This window comes from Amphiprion ocellaris, chromosome 10, assembly GCF_022539595.1.
Source record: "Amphiprion ocellaris isolate individual 3 ecotype Okinawa chromosome 10, ASM2253959v1, whole genome shotgun sequence".
NCBI classification, from domain to species: domain Eukaryota; kingdom Metazoa; phylum Chordata; class Actinopteri; family Pomacentridae; genus Amphiprion; species Amphiprion ocellaris.
Genome location: NC_072775.1, coordinates 25,758,523 through 25,780,875, shown reverse-complemented (window position 1 = coordinate 25,780,875; position 22,353 = coordinate 25,758,523). Strand labels below are relative to the sequence as shown.

At 38.7% G+C, this 22,353-nt stretch overlaps 3 protein-coding genes across 3 annotated transcripts; all 3 read right to left on the bottom strand.

Moving 5' to 3' along the window:
- Positions 1–38: 38 nt before the first annotated feature.
- Positions 39–5,467, bottom strand: cib3 (calcium and integrin binding family member 3). The gene is made up of 6 exons (XM_023280666.3): positions 5,212–5,467; positions 4,360–4,394; positions 3,817–3,928; positions 2,493–2,640; positions 724–919; positions 39–590 (listed from the first exon to the last, which is right to left on the bottom strand). The coding sequence occupies exons 1-6, from the start codon at positions 5,260–5,262 to the stop codon at positions 569–571; spliced, it is 564 nt and encodes a 187-aa protein (XP_023136434.1). The 5' UTR covers positions 5,263–5,467; the 3' UTR covers positions 39–568.
- A 3,658-nt stretch (positions 5,468–9,125) lies between these two features.
- On the bottom strand, positions 9,126–11,642 carry admp (anti-dorsalizing morphogenic protein). The gene is made up of 5 exons (XM_023280671.3): positions 11,253–11,642; positions 11,038–11,168; positions 10,808–10,930; positions 10,529–10,718; positions 9,126–9,792 (listed from the first exon to the last, which is right to left on the bottom strand). Exons 1-5 carry the CDS (start codon positions 11,545–11,547, stop codon positions 9,368–9,370), a joined length of 1,164 nt encoding a protein of 387 aa, XP_023136439.1. The 5' UTR covers positions 11,548–11,642; the 3' UTR covers positions 9,126–9,367.
- Positions 11,643–13,204: 1,562 nt separating this feature from the next.
- On the bottom strand, positions 13,205–18,980 carry pnhd (pinhead). Its single transcript, XM_055014315.1, has 7 exons — positions 18,965–18,980; positions 17,610–17,705; positions 17,287–17,426; positions 16,408–16,684; positions 15,636–15,817; positions 14,588–14,646; positions 13,205–13,566 (listed from the first exon to the last, which is right to left on the bottom strand). The coding sequence occupies exons 1-7, from the start codon at positions 18,978–18,980 to the stop codon at positions 13,416–13,418; spliced, it is 921 nt and encodes a 306-aa protein (XP_054870290.1). The 3' UTR covers positions 13,205–13,415.
- Between the last annotated feature and the right edge of the window lie 3,373 nt (positions 18,981–22,353).

The following is a 22,353-nucleotide window of genomic DNA, read 5'->3' as shown; positions in this document are numbered from 1 at the left end:
TTTATTGGCTGAGTGACAGAGGAAATTGCTATCAGTTGACCCTGTGCTTCAACAGTGGTGCTTGACTGCTTTCATGACAAATAGCTCTCCTTTATTGGCCTGCTGTGACCCACTAGAATATTCTGGCATGTGTCTCTTTTATAGTCCAGTGCAACTTGAAACCCTTTAGATACAAAACACAAATCTACTGTTGATGGTCATAACTAATGAGCCTTATCTTGATGGATTGGCTGATGCCACCACCTGATGATAGGCCTGCAGTTTCACCATGACTGGTATTATATCTGTAGCTGCAATTTTTTTTTGGATGTGGGCTTAATATAACAGCAAATCCAAGCTGTTTGAAATAGGCTCCTGTTAAGAACTAATTTTGTGAATAGCACTGTTTTTGGTTACAGCATAACCAAAAAATAAATAAATAAATAAAATTTTCACAGTTCTCACATATTCGCAAGCGTTTTTTGCTAGCGATGTGGAGATTTCCTTAGTTTCCAGATATTCTGCAGTGTTGTCAGTCCCCCCACTGGTGCTATTCTGGGTAAAAAATGTCTCTGATTGCTTTATTACTTCATATCCTTATGTGGAAGGTGCTGTGAACAGAAATAAGTACATTTCTTGTTAGGATTTGTTATTGGCATTCTATTCTATTATATGCTAATAGTTGATACCTAATAAAATGGCATGCTTTTATGTGTTGTATGTGTAGGTTTACTACTGGCTCACCTGAGAAAGTCTGGTGCTCTAACAATCATATGCTGGAAGTCCTCGAGTGACAGACGTCCATCATTGTCCAGGTCAGCCTCATCTATCACCTTCTCACACACCATCCTCACCTCGTCCTCTGTCAGCTCATTACGGGTCAGTTTGTTCAGAGTCTTCTCCAGGTCTGACTTACAGATGAAGTCGTCGTTGTTGAAATCTTGCAAAAAAATTAAATAAAATAGAGAAAGATTTATACAAGTCAAATAATCAATTAGTCCTAATTGTGACATGCTTTTTTTTCTTCTTTTGGTTTGTGTTTGATGACGAAAGACAAACCAAGCAGTTTTAATTTGTGACTTGTGCTTTGCAAAATTGATTGATTTCAAGAAAATTTGAAAAAAAAACTATCTAGATTCTATCCTATCTACCAAACATTACCAAACATTTTTTTCAGTGAATTTGACAGATCTTTTTTATAGGATCTTTGCATCCTCCATTTAGTAAATTTGGTGTATGATATGCTAACTTATTGAAAACAAAAAGCCAAAATATCTTTTAATGGATTAAACACATTGATCCGTAGCTTGATGTGTTTAATTCATTAAGAGATATTTTACCTTTTAAAATATCTTTCAATGGATTGAACACATCCACATAACACACTCACTTCTTTGTTGGAGTCATCCATCCTGTTCATCATAGCACAGCTCTGCTGTAACTCTAAGTCCGATGCCTGTCTTTATGTTTTTTATTAGTCTGAATAATGAATGAAAAGTTCCTTTGACCCATAGCCATGGTGATGTGTATGTAATGTCTTCATCTGTCAGCATTTCTTAATTAGGGGGGTCTCTTTTACAAACACAAACTGGGCTTTGACAAGCCTGTTGCCTGTATAAAGAGCTGGTTAATCATTTAAAACATTCCATGCACCATCCGTCATGCTTACAGCTCCATACCCCTCCACCTTCAATGCTCCACTATCATATAGGTGCGCCTTTGTAACATGTATAATTCCATGTTTATTAATGGTTCTATTGCATACATTACTGTTCAAAAATTTCAGGTCACTTAAAAATGTCCTTATTTTTTAAAGAAAAGCAGATTTTCTCAGTGAAGATAACATTAAATGAATCAGAAATACAGTCTAGACATTGTTAATGTGGTAAATGACTATTCTATCCCAATCTGCTGTTTTGGATCTTGTAGACTGTGGGCCCCATTAACATTGTGTTATCTGCTTCAGACTTTAAGATGGTTCAAAATTTCATGTGAATTATTTTTTAGACAACATTTTGAACTGATGACATGCGTAAGTCAGCTGCAGAAAATGAGGAACTGTTTCATTTTACTGTCCGAGAAACCGCATCTATAAAACCTGGTAAAATACAATGGGTGTTGGTCTATGACTGTTTTTGACAGCACGTTTCACACAGCACTTCTCTTTCCAAAGTCTAAATATATCTCTTTGGATTGCTCTACTATGGAATTTGGCCAGATTCTAACTGATCTTTAGTAAAGTTTATGCAAGTGAACTTACTGCACATTTCTGTTCATTAATTTTTGGCCACTTTAACATATAAAAGCATGAAATATTTTTTTTATTTTGTGCAATGATATGTGTTGATTTTTCCATTTTCTAACCTTTACAAGCTCAGTTTGTGGCAATAGAAAGGATTACTCTAGTATTTCACTACATGCTGAGTTTGAATGATAAGTATTTACGTTGTTTTTGTACCATGACAAGTGGGATCTGTGCAACAGTGAACCCTATTGGAACTTCAGTATTTTACCGTAAATTTTGAAAGCATAGTAGGCCTTGAGGTCACGTGGAGCCATCTCACTGAGGACCGAAAACATGTCCAAGAAGTCGTCCAGAGTCATGTTTCCCTCTCCGTCCTCAGAGAAAACCTCAGCGATTCTCTGACGAAATGGGTTATCCTGGACAGAGGGGACAACCCACATGACAGTCTGATTGAATGTCAAACTGTCAACCCACACAGAACTACAACAAATAGAGCTGTGTTTGATGGATATGGTTGCTTTCCTGTGCTCCAAACTTAGTGAGTTTAAGATCAGAGTTCAAGATTGTTACAAGATTGTGTTTTGTTCTGGTAATATCACGCATCACCTGCTGCAACTCCTTAGTGGCAGGCCTCCCTGCATGCACGGTCAAACCTCTGCAGATGATCCAGAATTCAGCATCATGTCTGGTTTTCAACCAACCAAAAACAGCAAATGTCACCCCGCTGTTCAGATCGTTTCACTGGCTTCCAGTTGCTATCTGGATAAAATTCAAAACTCTGACACTTGCATTCAAAACTGTGATGAAAACAGTTCCCTCCTACCTGAACTCTCTCATTCAGGTCTACATTCCCTCCCACTCACTACGCTCGGCCAACAAAAGGCCCCTCATACGATCACAACAGGGCCAGTCCATAGCTAGACTCTGGTGGAACGAGTTACCAAATGCTGTTCGATTTGCAGAATCCCTCTCAGTCTTAAAGAAAAGACTAAACACCAGCTCTTAAGTGAACACCTTTGCACTTGAGAGACCGCAAAATAAAAAAATCCTAGTACATCTGCACTGCCTGTAGACACCGCAGTCCTATTATCAGACTTGAGCTTGTTTTATGGCTCTTATCCAGGTTGTTTCCTCCTGACTAGATCCTTGCTTGTGCTGTATCTACTCTCACATGTACATCGCTTTGGATGAAAGCATCTGCTAAATGAAATTGTAGAATTGTTGTTTTGACTGATGTGTTCCTGCCTGATTTTTGTTTTTCTCCATTAATGCTGCAAAAAGTGGAAATTTAAAGTAATGAATGACTTTGAGGGAAAGTGAAAACTTCATCAGATCACTCTCCCTTTCTCAGGGCACGTCAGGAACCAGTGTGTTAACAGACCTGTTTACCTTGTCATCATGTAAGGAGGCATATAATTGGCCTATTTCCAACAAGTGTGCCCTCTGGGACCCACCAGCATTCTTCAAGTTTAAAGGAGTCGGCTTACATATAACCTTTCAAAGAATTCTGTCGATTAGTTGGTCATTAATTATGCATTGGGAACACAGGGAGACAGCGGGTCTGCAGGGTGTGTGTGGACCAGTGGGTCTACCTTCAGCTCTGGCATGCTGCCAATCAGCTCATATGGTAGCTTCACATCTGGGTGGTTGGTGTAGTCAAGAGGAACGAGCTGTGGTGCCAAATCCCGATAGCGGTAGAACAGTCTAGGGAAGGTTTAAAGAATTTTCTTTCAATATTGAGTTACAGTATATCTTCTGTACTATCTAGTTTTGTATCATAAAGAAAAGTTAACTTAGAAAATTCCTGCAATTCAGCTACAGCTTTTGTTTTCATAGAAACACTGGAAACCTAAAAGAAAATCTGACAAATTTCAGTACAGTAAAGTTCTGAAAGTGATCTCATTGGTAGCGAGCCCCATAGCAGGACAGGTCTCCTGATTGTGTAGTTTAGAGTTACAGCATGGTGCAGAATAGAACAAAATTCAGCTGTGTCAGGTGTGCCACGTAAGCAACGATTCAGAAGGAATGAGATTTAATGTCACTGCATTAAAACACAGTATCTTAAACATATGTACAGAACATCTTTTTGTGGTCCAGTTTAACAGTAAGAATCAATCAAATAATTGCACACTTACCTGAGAATTTCTTTTCTTGTAAAATATGTACAGTCCTGCAAATACAATCAGATAATGCTTGGAAATTGATTTCAAGAACATAGGGAAGTAATTGTTGTCAAACAGGGCAATGCTTAATCATGTTTATACAGTGATGATAGGACTATCAGAGTAATAAGAACAATATCACACTTTACAAACAGCATGTGAAACTTTAACAGAAAATATTTTACAGTGACAGTGAAAGTACTCAATATGCAGAATGATCGCTGTCTGCACTATGTTATTATTATTTATTAGTTATCACAATGTTGTCGTCAATCAAAATGAGCTAATTCAGCATATATAGTTTTGGAAAATTTGCCTATATAATCCATAACAAATCCATACATTTTCTATAACAATATCTGTATGAAAAATATATTATTTGCTTGTAAAAGTAAAGTCACTTAGATCAAGTACCTGAGCAAATACCATTCATCACAAATTTTCTAATGCATAAGTCCCAGTTTCAAGCATTTCTATTAAAAATGACATTATGTTTAGGCATCCTGTCGCTAACTTTGGGGCGCATATCACCAGTTTGAACGGTTACAGACAGATATTAGCAGACAGCAGTTTTAGGGGCTGTGAAAAACAAAATCAAATCGGCAGCTCCATCAGGAAAGCAGTGACCTACCCAGTACAGCATTACCCATGTAGCGTTGCACTGCATTAATCTGGAGGTTCTTACTTTTTAATTAACCAAAAAGTCTTAAGAAGTCTGACCAACCTTCTTTACAGACGACGCATCCTGCTACTGATAGGAGAAGCACAATTTACCCAGACAGAGGCTGAAGGTCTCATTCAGACAGAAACAGGACTGACACCAACCTGATAGGCATCTAGTTGCTGTGCTGTAAAAATGGTCTGTTTGTTCCCCATGTCTGAGTGCTACGCCGCCAAGTCTCAGGTCCATCGCTGCTCCAACATTCAGTGCTTTTTTCGGGTGGGTATGTCAGATATGAAATACTCTGACAAAAGGAGGCCAGAGCCAAAGAGGAGATCAGGTATCAGGCTGCCACAGGGCCCTTTGGTCCCCACTATAATGGTAGCATTTCATCGTTTTCTCCATTGTGAATAGCAGCCCCTTTGACAATGAATAAGGGCTGTCGTCCAGCATCATGCCAAGCGGTATCAACCCCCTTTAGTGCCACTCTATGGCCAACGCCTCGTTCCCTGCTCAGGTTACACTCTTTAGAGACAAGGTTTTGTAGTGGCAAATAGAGTTTTCAATGGTAGACAAGTTTTGTTTGGCTGACAATTGATTATTATATATATTATAATCACATATGTTTTCATATTCAGCATAAGGTCAGGTGTTACATACCTGGCCTAACTCTGAGCTTGGAAATGTATTAACTTTGTACACGAAGTAGGAGTGGCAACCAACTTGAGGCACTGACATCAAACTCTGCCTTCTAGCTGATCATTATGACTTCTAATAGCACACGTACAGCACCACTTTTACCTCAAGGTGTTGCACTTAGCATGAGGAAGGACAGCCGGCACAATAAGCAATGCTTTATGTTGCAATATACTTTTCAGTTTAAATGTTATATTCTGGGCTGCACAGTGGCTTGGTGGTTTGCACTTTTGCACTGTAGCTAGAAGAAGATCCCTGGTTCGCATCCCCGCCTTCCTGGGATCTTTCTGCATGGAGTTTGCATGTTCTCCCTGTGCATGTGTGGAATTTCTCTGGGTACTCCAGCTTCCTCTCACAGTCCAAAAACATGCTCAGGTTAATTGGTAACTCTAAATTGTCCATAGGTGTGAATGCAAGCGTGATTGTTTGTCTCTCTGTGTTGTCCTGTGATAGACTGGTGACCTGTCCAGGGTGTCTCCTGTCTTCACCCTAAGTCAGCTGAGATAGACTCCAGCCCCCTCCACAACCCTAATGAGGATAAAGCAGCATATAGATAATGGATGGATGTTATATTCTGAAAAATCAGCATGAAGTTATGTCAGTCACTCTGTCACAGTGGGGAACAACCTGAGGGATTTCTTAATGGGTCCAGAGAAAAAAATCAAGGGTCCTCAAATACAACTATGACACAAAGAAATATTAAAATATTAGGAAATATTCAGCTCTCTGTCCCTTTGAATTCCATCCTTTTTGAATGATCCAACATGTCATGATACACACATACCAATGTTTAGTGCTAGAATAGCAATAGAATTTGATTTTCTCCATAAACCTGAAATCATTTTGTGTTTTAATTAACAGAACCCACAATATTTCTCAGAAACTCTTCATACCATAGTAAACATGTTCAGATATTGCAGGAAGCCAGAGTTTAAAAAGGTTTGCAATAAATGTAATTAATATAATGTTTTATTTTTGTAGAAGCAACCAATGTTCATGTTTTTGTGAGGCAATCAAATTGAAAACACTTGATATTTTTCCCTCTTTGGACCTTACCTTTATTTAACAAAAATCTGGAACATTTGTCTCTTGCCAGCTCTAGACAGTAAAATTAGTTGTAACATTTTTTTTTAGATGTGCTTTCTGGCTTTTGGGAATGTTGCAAATCTTAAACTGAGATGTTACATAAAGAGTCTCAAATAAAAACACAGCTCTGCATACTGATAAATGATGTCTCTCTTTATGATGCCCTATATTCAGCCTTTTCAGCCTCCACCTAATGTCAATCAGCTCATTTTGCTCTCAGCCTACAGGATTTCCATTCCTGAATTAATTTAAGAACACAGAGGCTTGATGTGCAGTACATCTGAAAGTGTAGACCTGTACTTCAAACACTAGTGTCGTTCCTGTTGTAAGTGTGCGTGTACTTTTCCTGACACCTAATATTTATTCTACATGCTGTGGTTCCTTTGTCATATTTGTTTGAAAAGGCAGTCTGTAAAATAACCTCCAGGGCTCAAGGCAATGTCAAGAGCAGAAAAATTAACAAAGAATTTTAGTTTGCACTTACACCAAAACCAGGGAAAGTGATGAGACGGAACTTTGTGGAACTGTAAAGCTCTTGATTTTATTCAATGATCTCCTCACTGAGATCAGTGAAAGAGAACATTACACATCAGCATTATTAGAGTGAATGTTTGCTTATAAATTGGATTTAATATGTAAGTCCTATGTTTTGTTCCTCCTCAAAACTGATTTCTGTGGACTTGCTTCTGTGCTGTTTTGCTTATTTTACCACTGTCAGAAGAAGATTTCATGCAAATGGAGAACATATATTTATGAAGCAACAAAATTAGAGAATCATGTCTAAAACGATCTTATTATGTCATATGTTTCCTCCTACGACAGAAATATTACTTGGATGACTTGTTGGAACAATCAAACCTATTAAACAGAATATTATAAAAACACTGTCATCATATAATCTAGTCCAGGGGTGTCAAACTCATTTTAGTTCAGGGGCCACATTCAGCCCAGTTTGATCTCAAGTGGGCTGGACCAGTAAAATCGCAGGATAATAACCTATAAAAAAACACAACTCCAAATGTTTCCCTTTGTCTTTGTTTTTTAAAAAAAAGTGCATTCTGAAAATGTTTCCATTTAATGAAGTTTTTTAAGATAAGACAAGATAAGATAAGAAAGCTTTATTGTCATTATACACAGTGGACAGTGAAATTCTGGATGACTTTCTTCCTTTTAAACATACAGGATAAAGAAAGTTAAGAAAATAAAAAATAATAAAAAAATAACTTAATAGTGGAGTAAAAGATGTAAGTAGAAATCTTTACAAAAAAATGTGCAAAAACTGTGCAAGTGGCAGCATCTAACAAAAGAACAGAGCATTGCGAAAATGATGCAGTGGCAAAACATGAACCTGAAATTTCCTTAGAAAAAGAATTTTAAAAAGAAAGTTCAGCTTAACAGCATTACACCTCAGTTTATCATTTACACATTACAACTTACAGACCACAGAATGTCTACAAAGGCACAAAACATTTAGTCACAGGTATCTGGAACTGAACAATCTAGTATTTTACTTTATGATCTAAACAACTTCCTAAGGTCTCGAAATTAGTTAAAATTTGCAGTTTTACTAATTTACAATTTTCTGTTAATGTCTTCTCTGTAATTTTCTACACTTTGAAATGTAGGCTAGACTGGACCCTCTGGGCCATATGTTTGACACCCCTGATCGAGACAAAAGCAGCAGCAACACCACCACTAACTACAACCTAAAAATATGAGTTATAGGGTGGGATTTATCACCAGGCTATGAAACTGGATTACATTCATTTGCGTATGTCGTGATTTCACTGTGAAATTTCCACCATCAAAGTTGTTTTTACTGGAATCCTCCTGTTTGTTTCTTTCCTGCGAGGAGAGCCACCCGAGAGCACAACGGTGTCCTCTGGTGGTAAAAGGACAGACAAAACATGCCAGCTGTGTTTCAAAGGCCCTTTTTCAGACATGCATGCCTTTCTGTTAATCTGATGGCAGTTTCATTTGTCGACTTCATGGCCACATTTCAGTAAATGTCATAACATAAAGCTTTTCTACTAGGCCCCAAACAATATAGCTGTTGTCCTTGTAAAAGACGTTTTAGTAATTTTTTTAAAATGTCATGTGCAACAAACATGTTCAGTTTTGTGCAAATGAATCCATGATTTTTTAAAAAAAAAATGTAAACAATGTATGATCTGATCTAGTGTACACGAACTGTCATGAATTTTGCAGGATCTAATGTGGCATTCTGGACATTTTTTTATTTAAAAAAATAATAAATTCACAGTGTCATCCTTTGTTTACAACATTTATTCTGATTGTCACTAATCACTGAAGACAGAAAACATAAAATATACACATTTACATCTTTAACAGGATATTACTTCCATCACTGTTATATATTATAATTTATGCATATTTACATATATTACAATGTCACATGTAAGCCTCAGCATATTAATAAGGGTGAAAGGGCAGCTAGCTGTCTGTGTAATAAGACCTGATTTACATTGTATTTTTAATGAGCATCTGTGCAGCCCAGCACCAGCTGACCTGCTGGTGTCAGTGGCAGCCACAGCTTCCAGCCACCATATCATTGTACTGTTTCAACACCACATTCTCATCATCATCAAAGTAGAGCAAGTTGATGGAAAAGAGCTTATCGGGCACGCAGCATGGCGTCTCGATGCCTTTGATCAGCTTCAGGGCGTTAATGATGGACTGAACGGTGGCGTGGTTGGTTGGTCTCATGTTTTGACCCAGAGGGAAGGGGCAGGAGCCTTTGCAGTGGTAAGCATTGTAACCCCTGGGAGATACAATCCAGCCTGACCAGCCAATCTCCTCAAAGTCGACATACAAGGGTTGGCGCTGGCAAGGCATAGACACACCTTCCTCCTCACTGTAGTCCAGAGAGCGAGTGCTGCGGGAAGATGGGCCTGACCTGGGGGCCTGAAGCAGAGTGGAGCTGGCAGTGGTGTCATTTGGATCTGGTGAAAGTAAGGAGACACAGTTTATAATTGACTCTAAGAGACACAATAGATTCCTCAATACACGGGGAAGCTATGGAGAAGGAATAGAATAATTTGACATTCTCCAAAATTATACAATAATGATGTTGTGTGAGCTAGGGCTGAACGATTAATGGAAACCAGAATTCAAAAAAGCTCAATTAGAAAACCTTAAATATATACAATACACTGCATGCCTGAGCCAGGATTTAAACTGTCAGTGGTTTCACAACTTCTTCGTGTGAAAGTCATGCCTTTGATGTTATCTCATTTGGCAAAGCTCCATTACATGTTTTAAATTGATCTCACAGTAAATATTGAACTGAAGCTTGAATTGCAAATCGAATTGCAATTTCTTTCAGATATTTTCACCAAATTGTTCAGCCCTTGTGTGAGCTGTGACAAACCAGGGCAGATATTGAACAGCAGCAGTCAGATTTTCCTTTGGAAATATGTATAAATACTGTTTGCTAAAATGGTTTGTTTGTGGAGCATAACCGGTGTTTGTTGGAGGTGCTGATACTCACAGAGAAATTCTTTTCATAGATTGATAACAATGCTGAGTAGGGTGTTGGGAGGCCCTGTGTTTCCTCTGGTCCCTGTAATTCTTATCTAGGCCTCCTTATCAGCAGTCAGGCCACAAAAAAGCCTATACTTATGATTTATTATCATAACCTGATCAATCAAATGGCATTAAAGTTGACAAAAATCTGACCTTTACTCTCAAGAGGAGCAGAGTGGCGTCCATCATCAGTAAATAGAACCAACATGGGCTGTTTGCTCTGATGGTGACTACGTCCTGAAGCAAAGCGGATCAGTTTCATATCTATCTGGCTTCCTCCCAGGGTCCGGACCACCACATGGAGCCCCAGGTTATTGCCTTCATCCATCATCCAAGAGCGGACCTTCAACAAGAAGTTCATCGGTCAAACCAAACACAGTGCTGACACCGTCCAGCAGTTCATGCAGGATTCAGGGAGAAGGTGATACTTACTGCTTGTGTGACTGTGAAAACCTCCCAACCAGTAGAGTGGATTGGGATGAGTCGAGAAGACAGCAGCTTCTTCTCCTGTGTGTTGTTGGTTTTACTACTGTCAAGCAGCTGATAAACACTGACCTGAATAAAACAGGATGGATACAGACAGAAATTTAAAAGGAGAGCTGCATTTATTTAAACATCAAATCTTCAAGTTGTTATCATTGGTTTATACTTGGTCTACATACCTGACAGAAGTGATGTCTGTTGAATGATCCCTGAGGCCGCAGCTTGAAAAGATGCAGCTCTGCAGTGAGAATCTTCTCGGTTCTTGCAACTGTTGACAAATTGAAGCTGAACTCCACCTGTTCACTGCGCACTGCAATGGAAATGATATCATTAGGAACAAGCGTCATTGTGTTTAATGTCCTACAGTAACTTGCAGGTACAAATCAGACCTTACATTTGTCAAAGAAACTGCGCACAGTATTCCCCTCCAGAAGATACGGGTCTTTGGTCACACCGTCTACATCAGCAACTGTGTTGTACAAGTCAAGCATGTACTGAGGAGGCTGCTTGTGTCCATGGATAGCAGGAGGGTCATCCATCCCAAAAACTTCCAAAAGTCTCTTGATGGCGGCTGAACGCACCTCCTGTGACTCGTTCTCAGCGGTGAAACGATTCTCCAGGTAGTTCTCCGAGGGCCGTGCTGTGGAGGTGCACACGAAAGTGGCGACGCTGATCACAAACATCAACATGTCTGGAGTATGAGCTGATTCCTGCAGTCCTACGAAGCAACATGCACAACACAGCAACTTGGAGCTGGAGTGACTGTGGAGTCGTGGAAGCTCGACTTTTTATATCAAATGCCCCTGTTCCCCTCTCAGTGCCTCTAAACCCTCGGTAAACAGCAGTAAAAATGCTATTTGGTCGCAAATGTAAATCACCAATCAGCGAATGTAAAGGGAGACTAATGGCGGGATTCACAAGGTGTGAAGCCGATTGTAGATTTTATTCAAGCCCATTGTCTCCATGTCTAGCAATAAAGGCTCAGATAAAGTAAGTTCAGCCTTGGAAAATCTGGAAAATCGTTACTGATCAGTGACTATGCCGTCGTGGAATATATTTTTCCTTTTATATATAAAGCTGAAAACAGAATAAGCTTGAGGTTGATCTCTGTAGGACGCCCCCTCGCAGGGGGAGGTTAATAGCGCCTCAATGAATCCATTAATTTAGAATAATGGGCACAGTGCCTTAGGTGGAAACCAATTACGGCGATATTGAGACGGGTGTCGCTGGTTACACTTGGTGAGATTTACATAACTGCTTATCCAGTTACACTTGGATAATCATCAAATTTGCAGCTTTGTTTTCGACAAGGAGCCCTAAAGTCCAGCTGTGCCAACCACCTGTATGATACTGATGTAGACCTACCAAAATAATTTTCTCGACACAGTTTATTTATTGATACGGCCTACAATAAGTTTCCTGATTTGGAATTTAGAATTTGACCCATTTGCCGTGCTAGCTAAGCTGAAAAAATGTGGATTTAGGGAGAGTTTATCCCATCATTTGTCTATTAACATAACAGAAATAGTAATGAAATGCCTCTGGATTTAGAAGATGGATTTATGTGCAACCTAAATTATGCAGTAAACTCGCATATTTTCATTGATTTGTGAAAGCAAGCTCGCTTGTTCTCTAGGAACGAGAAAAATTACGCACGGTGCCATTTGTTACCTTTGATCTTTACGCACAGTTACGCACAAGCAAAAGACAGGCTGGGGCTTTAAATGTTTGTTTCCTTCACCGTAATAAACATTTAGGAGATCAAAGTTTTCCCTATGTGACACCTTGCAAGCAAGCTATAAAACCTTTTTCTCTTTTGAAGACACAGAAACCTGAGACGGAAAGTGTTTTTTTCACACGTTGATAGCAAATCAGGGAGAAATTAACTACCTGCACGTGTAGTGGTTGTTTTTTTAGGCTCCTTTCCAGCGTTTCTTTAAAGCCTCATTCAGACCCGTTGAAGCCTTAGAAGTGTGGGGATTTGTATTAGAACTTAATTTACTTTCAATGTTCGCCAAGAAGAGAAAACGTCTTAAGTGGTCAAAAAAATAATCATTGCAATGCGTGATACAGACACTGATATTATCTGCAACACAGTCTTCCATTTTCTCTTGCTTCTGTTTTACATTATCTAGATTCAAACCAGCAGTTGATCCAATTGTGATTCAAAAATACTAAGTGTATTTAATTGTGAATTAGAGAGGGCAGCACACAGGCACACTATTTGTTTACCATTATTATTATATATTTTTGGAATTGTAGGCCACCTTGGAAAGTTTTTCAACAGGTCTCATCTGCAGTCTGGGCAAACTTTGTGTGTAAAGTGTATAATAAGAAGCCATCACAGATTAAGGTATTAAATTTATTACAAAATTATCATATGTACATATATTACATATAATACAATAATACTTTAGGGGTGGTATTTAGTTGGGTTCCTTAATGGTCTGCAGCCACAGAGGTAAAAAAAAAAATAAAAAAATAAAAAAAAATATTAAAAAAATGGGGGAGTCACTGGAAGCCCTGGGGAGCTGTTTTCCAGTAGAAGGCGCTGTGGTTAGTTTTGGCAAAGGCAGGAAGTGATGGAGAGGACAGTGTGAATCTGTCCATGCTGGTTGAAGAAACTGTGGCTCTCATAGCCCTGAGGAACACACGAGCTGGGCTGCTTTTCAGACCACAAGTGGCATATTTGTGGATCAGTTGGACTACTGTAACAACAAATGTAAAAATACATTGTCACTACAAAAGAAAAACACTTTATTCACAGTGCATCTCCTAAAACTGTGATATTTCCTGGAAAATGCAAAATAAACAGTTAAACTACAGCCGAACGGTTAATCAGTCCCAGTGACACGTGCATTAATAAAAACAACTAAGGATAGTTGCATTTGTGCAGCATTTATCTTCAGTTATGTCAGTAACTATTTGTAGAAAGATAGATATAGCAGTAGTATACACCTCCATTCAAAAGTTTGGGGTCACCCAGACAATTTCATGTTATCCATGAAAACTTACATTTTTATTCATGTGCTAACATAACTGCACAAGGGTTTTCTAATTGTCAGTTAGTCTTTCAACATGATTAACTAACACAATGTACCATTAGAACACAGGAGTGATGGTTGCTGGAAATGGACCTCTCAAATTAAAGAGACTTTATTGTCATTGTTCAGAAGTACAACGAAATTTTTCTGAAGAACATGACAATTAGCAGCAGTGCAAATAATAAAATAGTTAAAAAATACTCTCATAATAACAAGAAGAATCAAAGTACTATATACAAACAAAGTAAAGTGGTCAGTGCTGATAAAGTGGTCCAGTGTTGCTCTGTACACCTATGTAAATATTCCATTAAAGATCAGCCGTTTCCAGCTAGAATAGCCATTTACCACATTAACAATGTCTAGACTGTATTTCTGATTGATGTTATCTTCACTGAAAAAACTGCTTTTCTTTAAACATTTCTAAGTGACCCCAAATTTTTGAACGGTGATGAAAAATCTTTAAAATAATTTGGATGCTGAATCTCTCATTCTTGTCTTATGCTTAAGATAAGAATACAATAACAATGGATGTCTGCAATCTCAAATCAATGCAAAACGTAGAAAAAGACATTTGGTGTCGGAATTAAAGAGGCCACCATGCTGACTGCAGACGGTGTCAGAGCTCACAGGCAGTTGTTATGAGAGGGCCAGAGGAGGTGTGTGCAGCAGCTGTGTTCGTACTTACCTGAGAAGGCATCGGCTTCCTGTAGCGCAGCCTCCCAAACATCTGCCCACATCTATTTCCTGAGGAAAATTAGCAACACAGACAGAGGGAGATGAGCACACAGCTGGTCACAAATATTGACCCAGTAAAGTTGGGGGCCAGCTGCTAATTAGCATGTAGACTGCTTTGATTCAACACCTGGAGAGCCATTTGTGTTTGCTCTTCTTCACCTTTAGTGCCGAGAGACAACAAACATCTGAAACTGTGCCAAAGAATTCAACTTTCACTCTTTCCATTAATTCATTTTTATTAGATAAAGTCATAAATAATAGGTTCATTTTCTGCTCTAAGATAGTTATGCAGCTAGTAGGGGGTTTCTTTAAACAGGGAGTTTGTTGAATGAAGAAAGAATACTGTGTTTAAAATTGTATTTGCTTCAGTCATGGCCACACATTTTTTAAATTGCAGTTTTAATGCTGCTTCAATGAGAAAAAGTACAGCAGGGAAACAAATATTTCTAAAGTGAACCAACTTTCCAACTCAGTGGAAAAGAGATACATTGTTTGTGCAATAAAGTTGGTTTGTGCTTTTTTTGTTTATTGTTTGCTCTTTTTTGTTACGTGTGTTGCAGGAGTTATTTTTTTTTAAATTTCCATTCTCAACACAAAGTAAATAAAGTTGTACCAGAAATTCAGACTCTGCTTTAACTAAAATAAAAGTGTGCATAAAAAAAACATGCAACACACACTGAAATCCTTCGCACTGAGGGTGTGTGGTATCAGCCTGTGGATTAGCTTGACTAAAACCTGTCTTCCACACGCATGTCTGATGAATGACCATGCTTCATTACTGTCTGGCTCCCTGCTAAACACCCGTTTCCTCTCAGCTGGATCACAAAAGAAAGTGTGAAACTGGGGTCACAAGTGATTCGCTCTTCTAGTGTTAAGCATACCATGCGAATCGGAGGAGGAATAGTGCTTATTGTTAAGGGCTTCCTTTAAAAGTAAAGCTGAAGAGGGGAATACGTGGACGAACTCTGTTTTAGTAATTGTTTCTAGATTGTACTTACTTTGAGCCTCTCTTCTTTGACTCCATCTGCATGGTGCACTATTTCATAATAATACTCCACATATGGGACTCTGTAGCAGGTTTCCTTCAGCTCACAGGCCGTCACAGTCTGGATGAGATCCACTTTGTTGGGGGTTTCCACCGACACTGAGTCAAACTTAACAGGAACGCAGGAGAATCCCTCTGTGAATGATTGATAAAAAGAAAGATTTCTGCTCAATTCCAATCTGTGAGTCAACACTAAACCCACAGAGTCCCACCAGCAGTATTTGAATGGCAGGATTAGCTCTTCAGTCACTCCCAAACAGAATATACTAAGCATGGTACCATTTGGAATAGGTTTGTCTGACCTACATGAGTCATACTTGAAGGCCAGCATAAGCACAAAGCACACAGGCTGATTTTCATCACTTAATTACTTTAAGAATGTGTGTAAATTTAGCTCAGATGAATCCATATTTAAAAATGTATATAGTGTATATCAGTGTAGTCGTTAGTGTAAATTTAGACCAAATTAAAAAACTAAATATAGTTACTAAAGGACCTTAAACTCAAAATCCAGGAAAATGTCACTAACATAACTTCCCATTTTCAAATTTTGCATCTGATTGGCTGCCTTATGTCTCTGTTTTGTTACTGCAGGCAGCTCACACACACACACGCACACACACACACACACACACACACGCACACACACACACGCACACACACACACACACACACACACACACACACACACACACACACACACACACACACACACACACACACACCTGGGGATCCTTTGGACCGGGAGCATCCTCCCACATCTATGACCGTCTCGTACGGTGTGTCGGAGTTGTAGGTCCTCAGTGCGGGGACACGGATGCACTGGCTCAGCTTGATCTCGCAGTGACACTCCTCAATGACCTCCACCTCCCGGGGACCCTCGAACAGAAGCACCCGGTCCACCCGCATCCCGGTCGGCTCACAATCCTGGTTAATCCCGCAGGACGGCAGCTGCTTCAGCGGCTCCGAGCTCTCTGGAGCGGCGGGTCTGCGGCTCCTCATCTTTAGGGAAAGAGAATAATTCAAGTCAGAACATGTTTTTGTGGAGCAAATTGTTTAGGTGCACTATTTGAGTGGGCTTTAGTACACAATATCAGCCTCTGGCCAAACAAATGTTACTGGGTTTACAAAATAGCATTTATCATTTATCACAGCTCTTCATATATATTTTTACAGTCTAGACATTGTTAATGTACTAAATAACTATTCTAGCTGTAAACGGCTGATTTTTAATGGAATATCTACATAGGGGTGCAAAGAGAGGCCCATTTCCAGCAACCATTGCTCCTGTGTTCTAATGCTACATTGTGTTAGCTAATCCAGTTGAAAGGGTAATTGATGATTAGAAAACCCTTGGGCAATTATGTCAGCACATGAATAAAAGTGTTAGTTTTCGTGTATATATATATATATATATATATATATATATATATATATATATATATATATATATATATATATATATATATATACTGTGCATTCATTACACATTACACTTCATCGATACTGTCCTTAGAAGAGCAGATGACAGATATTGCAGGCCTTACAGATGTTGCAGCCCACCCTTGTGGTAGTGTCAGCAACTGACGCAGCCTCTCACTTACTTTTTTGCTCCTGAGAAACTCCAGCATGGAGGAGTGTTTGGAGTAATCCTGCTGCCCTGCTTCGAGGGATCGTCTTATTGTCCCCCCACAGTGTGACCTGCACATTCCCACATCTATGCTGACAGGAGTCCCAGAGATGTCTGATGAATCAGAGACAGAAGTCAGAGGTCATTGCTTTAACTTAGGCTTTTGGCAACACATGAGAAGAAATCTTGCTTTAGTTTCTGTTAAACACATAGAGACAAATATGTTGGTATCTGTAAACCTGCCTACACTAGGTGAGACAAAAATCCTTTAGTATGTGGAAGAATGTGTTGCTTTACCTTGTCCAATATACACAAAGTGGCTCTGTCTCTTGCAGCACACCCTCTGTGTGAACAGGTTTCTGTGATCAATGTGTTTGCTCAACACTACATTCACTGGAAAACACAAGAAGAACATACGTCATACATCAGTGACTTCAAAGGGTATTTCATAGAATAAAATCATTAACTATAAGCTCAATTTTTTGGCCAGGAATTTGTTTTCTTCTTGTCATTTGTTAATAAAAGTCCTAATTAGGTAATATTTGTTTTGAAAAATCTCTTGATTACTGTGTAATATTTTTATATAATGGATGATGTTCAAATGGAAGTGTTAATCTTGGGTAAACATGAAAAAAATTAAATGTTTGGTTAGAGGAAAGTGAATTGATTCCACTTTGCTGTGCAGCTACAACCGAATGAATGCATCTCTTTGCGTCACACGTTCTTCTAAAGTGCATGTTTACTCATGTTCTAGCACAAGTAATTAGTATGTTTGAGCCAACTGGTGTCAGTCCAGTCAGTGACAGAGCTTCTGATAATGCGTCCCAGCTGCAAGAGAATAGAAAAAGCACACAGTACTTACAGGTCAGGTGGAGGACATACAGGAGGAGCAGGAAAGGCCGGGCTACATCCATGGTTTTAGTTCCAATCTGCTCCTCAGCTGCCAGATCCTGGTGTCCCTCTGCTACCTGGTGCCTCTGATATTTATATGGGATCAACCGTCAGCCCCAAATGTCACCCAAAAACAAGGCCTAGAAGTGGTGTCGAGTCAAAAAACAGTGAGAGCTAATCAAATTTCCATGTTAAATGCCTCATGGGGATGGAGCTCCTACAGTCAGAGCCCACTTCAAAGGAAAACTCTACAGCTTTTCTGCTTCTGCTGCAAGGAGAAACGTAGCTCGAGTGTGTCAACCGGCCCGAGCTCACTCTAATGAAGTGCTTAAGTAGCCATGAGCCATTAAAGCGTCGCTCAGTCAAAGGCATTAATCATCTTTTATCTCAGGGGGAAGGTGTTTAGCACCTCTGACTTAAAACAAAACCTGGCTCAAACACATAAACAGGATCAGCATGGGGGCCTGAGCCTCCCCTTCACAAAACTCCAGCACCTTTGTGTTTATTCAACATGACACCAAATGGCCAGACCCCTCAGAACTGCCCTGTAAATCTCTGCTTCTTCTTTTTCTTCTCTTTAGAGAAAGTGAGAAGACTAGGAACCAGAACTGTTTATTAAACAGGTTTCCTGACATGAAAGTTTGTGTCTTTTCAGCATCTGAGGTTACATGAAAACTTAACGTAGAACACAGTGTATTGGCAAAGAGGCTAAGAATGCATTTTGTGTTATGTTAGTTCTAATATTATCTGAAAGCACCAACCTTGCACCTCTGTCATGTTCGCTTGTCAGGCCTCATGTTCTAAAACCTTTTTCTATTTGCAGGTAAGAGATTTAGCCATGTTGTGATTTTTGCTAAGTTTTTTTTCTACAGAATCTTTTATTATCAGATTTTTGCAAATTAACAACAGAACATATGTACAAACATCCACACATTGCACCATCACAACTCATTATATCATTCAATAATTTCTTAGCATAACAAAAGAAAATAATAATAAAATAAACAAAATAAATAAAAATCAGTAAATAAATAATGGTTAAGTAAATAAATAAATGTAGATATGAAGAATTGTAAATTAGGTAAGTAAATAATTAGAATCACAATATCAAAATAGAGCATATAAAATACAAATCAATAAAAGTAAATGTCACTAAATACAGTGCCAGATAGGCAAATACATTATTTTAAGCAGGTCTCATGTTCCCCTCTGTCAACATGGCCACGTATAGTTCCTAGAGTTTACTGAAGTCTTTTCCTTTCCCCTTGGTGATATATGTCAATCATTCTAGTCCGATGCAGCTCAGCAGTTCCTTTGTCCACATTCCTAATGTAGGAGCATCCGCACTTTTCCAACAGAGTACAATGGTTCTCCTGGCCTGCAGGAGTCCAAAATCCAGCATCTGTGTCTGGTTTGATGTATATGGAAAGTCCTTTGGGTATATTCCAAGTTTGCACAGTTAAGCACTTAGGGGTACATTAATTTGAAACATTTCTGATAGACATTTTAAGACATCTTTCCACAATTTTTAAATATGTTTACATTTCCATAAACAATGAAATAGAGTGCCCTTTTCATTTAAACATTTAGAACAAGTGTCTGGGATTTTAGCTGACATATGGTGGAGCATGGCAGGAGTTATGTACACTCTCATTAACCATTTATACTGTAGTAGTTTAAACCTTGTATTTATTGTTTGTTTCTGTGCCTTTAAACAAGCTTCATTCCAGTCTTCCTTGTCTATTGCCTCCTGCATGTCCATTTTCCAGGTATTTAGCTTATCTATTGTCATTTCAGTACTATGTGCAACTAATAAGTTATAATGTTTAGAAACATAACCCTTCCCTCCTATGTCAGAAATTGTTATTTCCTCCAGTTCTGATAACGGTGGTGGACACATTATTTGTTTATTCCTTGATAACATGTAACTTTTTAACTGCAGTTATTTGAAAAAGTGCTTTTTTGGAAGTTGATATCTCTGACATAAGGCTTCAAAAGAAAGCAGAACCCCATCTTGATAAAGGTCCATTATTTTCTGCACTCCTTCCTTGTTTCACAATCTGAATCCTCCATTTTTATTACCTGGAGTAAGTCGTTCATTGCCCCAAACAGAAGAGAATCGAGAGATTATTGGTATGTAGTTTAACTGTTTCATGCTGAGTGTAAGCATTTAAACTGCATACCAATAATCTGTGGATTTTTGCTTTGTACTGATTTTCCGTTCTTAACTGAACAAGGTGTTAGTCCGTCTTTGAAGTGTTGATGTGGTCCTCTCATTTACAACGGGATCAACAGATCAGCATTCGGAGAGCAATCCACCCTCAGACACCTTGATCAAGGTGACACCCCCACAGCAGTTTCAATTGTTAATTCCTTTCAGTTACAACAAATCTCATTGAAATTCTACCATAGTCCTGGTAATACTCATGTTAATTATGTAGGTCGTACAGTAGTTCCCCCCAAAAACCAAATGACTCTATCAAGTTTCTTTATTTGGTAGGGACAGTGCACATTAATGAATGCCCATTTATTCAGAAATGGGCGTAAATATGCCGGATTATAGTACAATGCTAATTTATATCCGAAGCTGACCAAAGTTGGTTTTCAAACTAGGTTTCAGATCCTAAAAGGCTTGCTAATTATGATTATTATTGTTATTATCCAACATCTTATCCACAGGGATGAGGAGAACTCACTGACTCACATCCAGTCCAATTTCTAATGGGAGACTGATAACAAAATTCCCAAGCAGGTAATGAAATGGCTTGTAGTCTCACCACAAGATCCAACAGGTGTAGTTTGCCCACTTGTTATAGAATTTATATGATGAAATTTTCTTTCTGTGCATGTTAAAGGCTTTAAGTTGGGGTTGAAAGTTCATTCTTGACCTTGGAAACAGCTAAGTAAACTCCCACATGGAAGGCTTTAAGAGCAAAAGCTCCAGAGCAGCTGCTTTATGTTGAGATTGTTTGGCCAACTGCTGTTTCCAAGGTCAAGAGTCTTTCAAATTGTTGTGTATTTGACCTACTTTATTAAATTCCAGTGGATGTATAAAGGTAATATTCTGTTCTTTAAAATATATGGATTCTTGGAATATGTTGATCTGAGGGGAGATATAAATCTAAACCACAATCTATTTTTTCATACAAGGCTGTCCATAGAGTGACTCATTTCAAAAAACTTCCATGCATTCAAATTTCAACATCTTAGATGATAGGCCATTATGTTTACTACTATACAGCTTATTTTTAATCTTCAGTCTTACAGTTTTGTACTTCTACCACTAATGGACAGTAAATTTCTTAGACTGGATATCGTAGCACAAAATAATTGTTAGAAAATGGCTCATAGGAGTAATCGCACCTAGTTGACTGCAGTCTATCTTCCCTCCCCAGTACACTTTTCCTTATTTAAATACTGTAATTCAGCATTGCACGTGCTGGATTGATTACTGAGGTTGTGATTGGATTATAGTGAGTCACTTGTGACATGAGCAAGCAGCTTATGCATGATGACTGCTAGACAATCCTTTTGTCCAGTCTGGGTAGCAGAGTTAGATAGGTAACAGACATCAGTATGGTTGTGCTCACTGTCTGTCCAAGTGTCTGTCTGGTGTCATGGTCAGTGTCTGGGTCACTGTGTGGTTGTGTAGCCCAGTCAGAAGGGAGCACTTACTGTCTGTGCTCATCCCCTTTAGCTTCTAGCTGAACTAAAGAACATGAAAAACAGCATTTTTCTTCTGGTTTGGTAGAAAGATGCTATTTTTCATCAGTGCAGTCTTTATGAACATAGTAACTATTACAGCATTTGAGAGTTAATTAGATACATAGACTACTATTCAAAAGTTTGGGGTCACGTCCACAATTTCATGTTTTCCATGAAAACTCACACTTTTATCCATGTGCTAACATAATTGCACAAGGGTTTTCTAAACATCAAATAGCCTTTCAACATGATTGGCTAACACAATGTACCATTAGAACACAGAAGTGATGGTTGCTGGAAATGTTCCTCTGTACCTCTATGTAGATATTCCATTAAAAATCAGCCGTTTCCAGCTAGAATAGTCATTTACCACATTATCAATGTCTAGACTGTATTTCTGATTCATTTAATGTTATCTTCATTGGAAAGAATACTTTTTTGAAAG

Excerpts from the sequence above, each read along its gene's own strand:
- cib3 (XM_023280666.3), bottom strand. The coding sequence starts at position 5,262 with ATGGGGAACAAACAGACCATTTTTACAGCACAGCAACTAGATGCCTAT. Across the intron at positions 3,929-4,359 it reads ACAAGAAAAGAAATTCTCAG|ACTGTTCTACCGCTATCGGG; the intron begins GTAAGTGTGCAA and ends AACCTTCCCTAG. Across the intron at positions 2,641-3,816 it reads GCAGCATGCCAGAGCTGAAG|GATAACCCATTTCGTCAGAG; the intron begins GTAGACCCACTG and ends CCCTCTGTCCAG.
- admp (XM_023280671.3), bottom strand. The coding sequence starts at position 11,547 with ATGTTGATGTTTGTGATCAGCGTCGCCACTTTCGTGTGCACCTCCACA. Across the intron at positions 10,931-11,037 it reads ACAGACATCACTTCTGTCAG|GTCAGTGTTTATCAGCTGCT; the intron begins GTATGTAGACCA and ends TGTTTTATTCAG. Across the intron at positions 10,719-10,807 it reads TTTTCACAGTCACACAAGCA|GTCCGCTCTTGGATGATGGA; the intron begins GTAAGTATCACC and ends TTCTTGTTGAAG.
- pnhd (XM_055014315.1), bottom strand. Across the intron at positions 17,427-17,609 it reads CTTTGTGTATATTGGACAAG|ACATCTCTGGGACTCCTGTC; the intron begins GTAAAGCAACAC and ends CTGATTCATCAG. Across the intron at positions 13,567-14,587 it reads GGAAGCCGATGCCTTCTCAG|TAGTCCAACTGATCCACAAA; the intron begins GTAAGTACGAAC and ends TTGTTGTTACAG.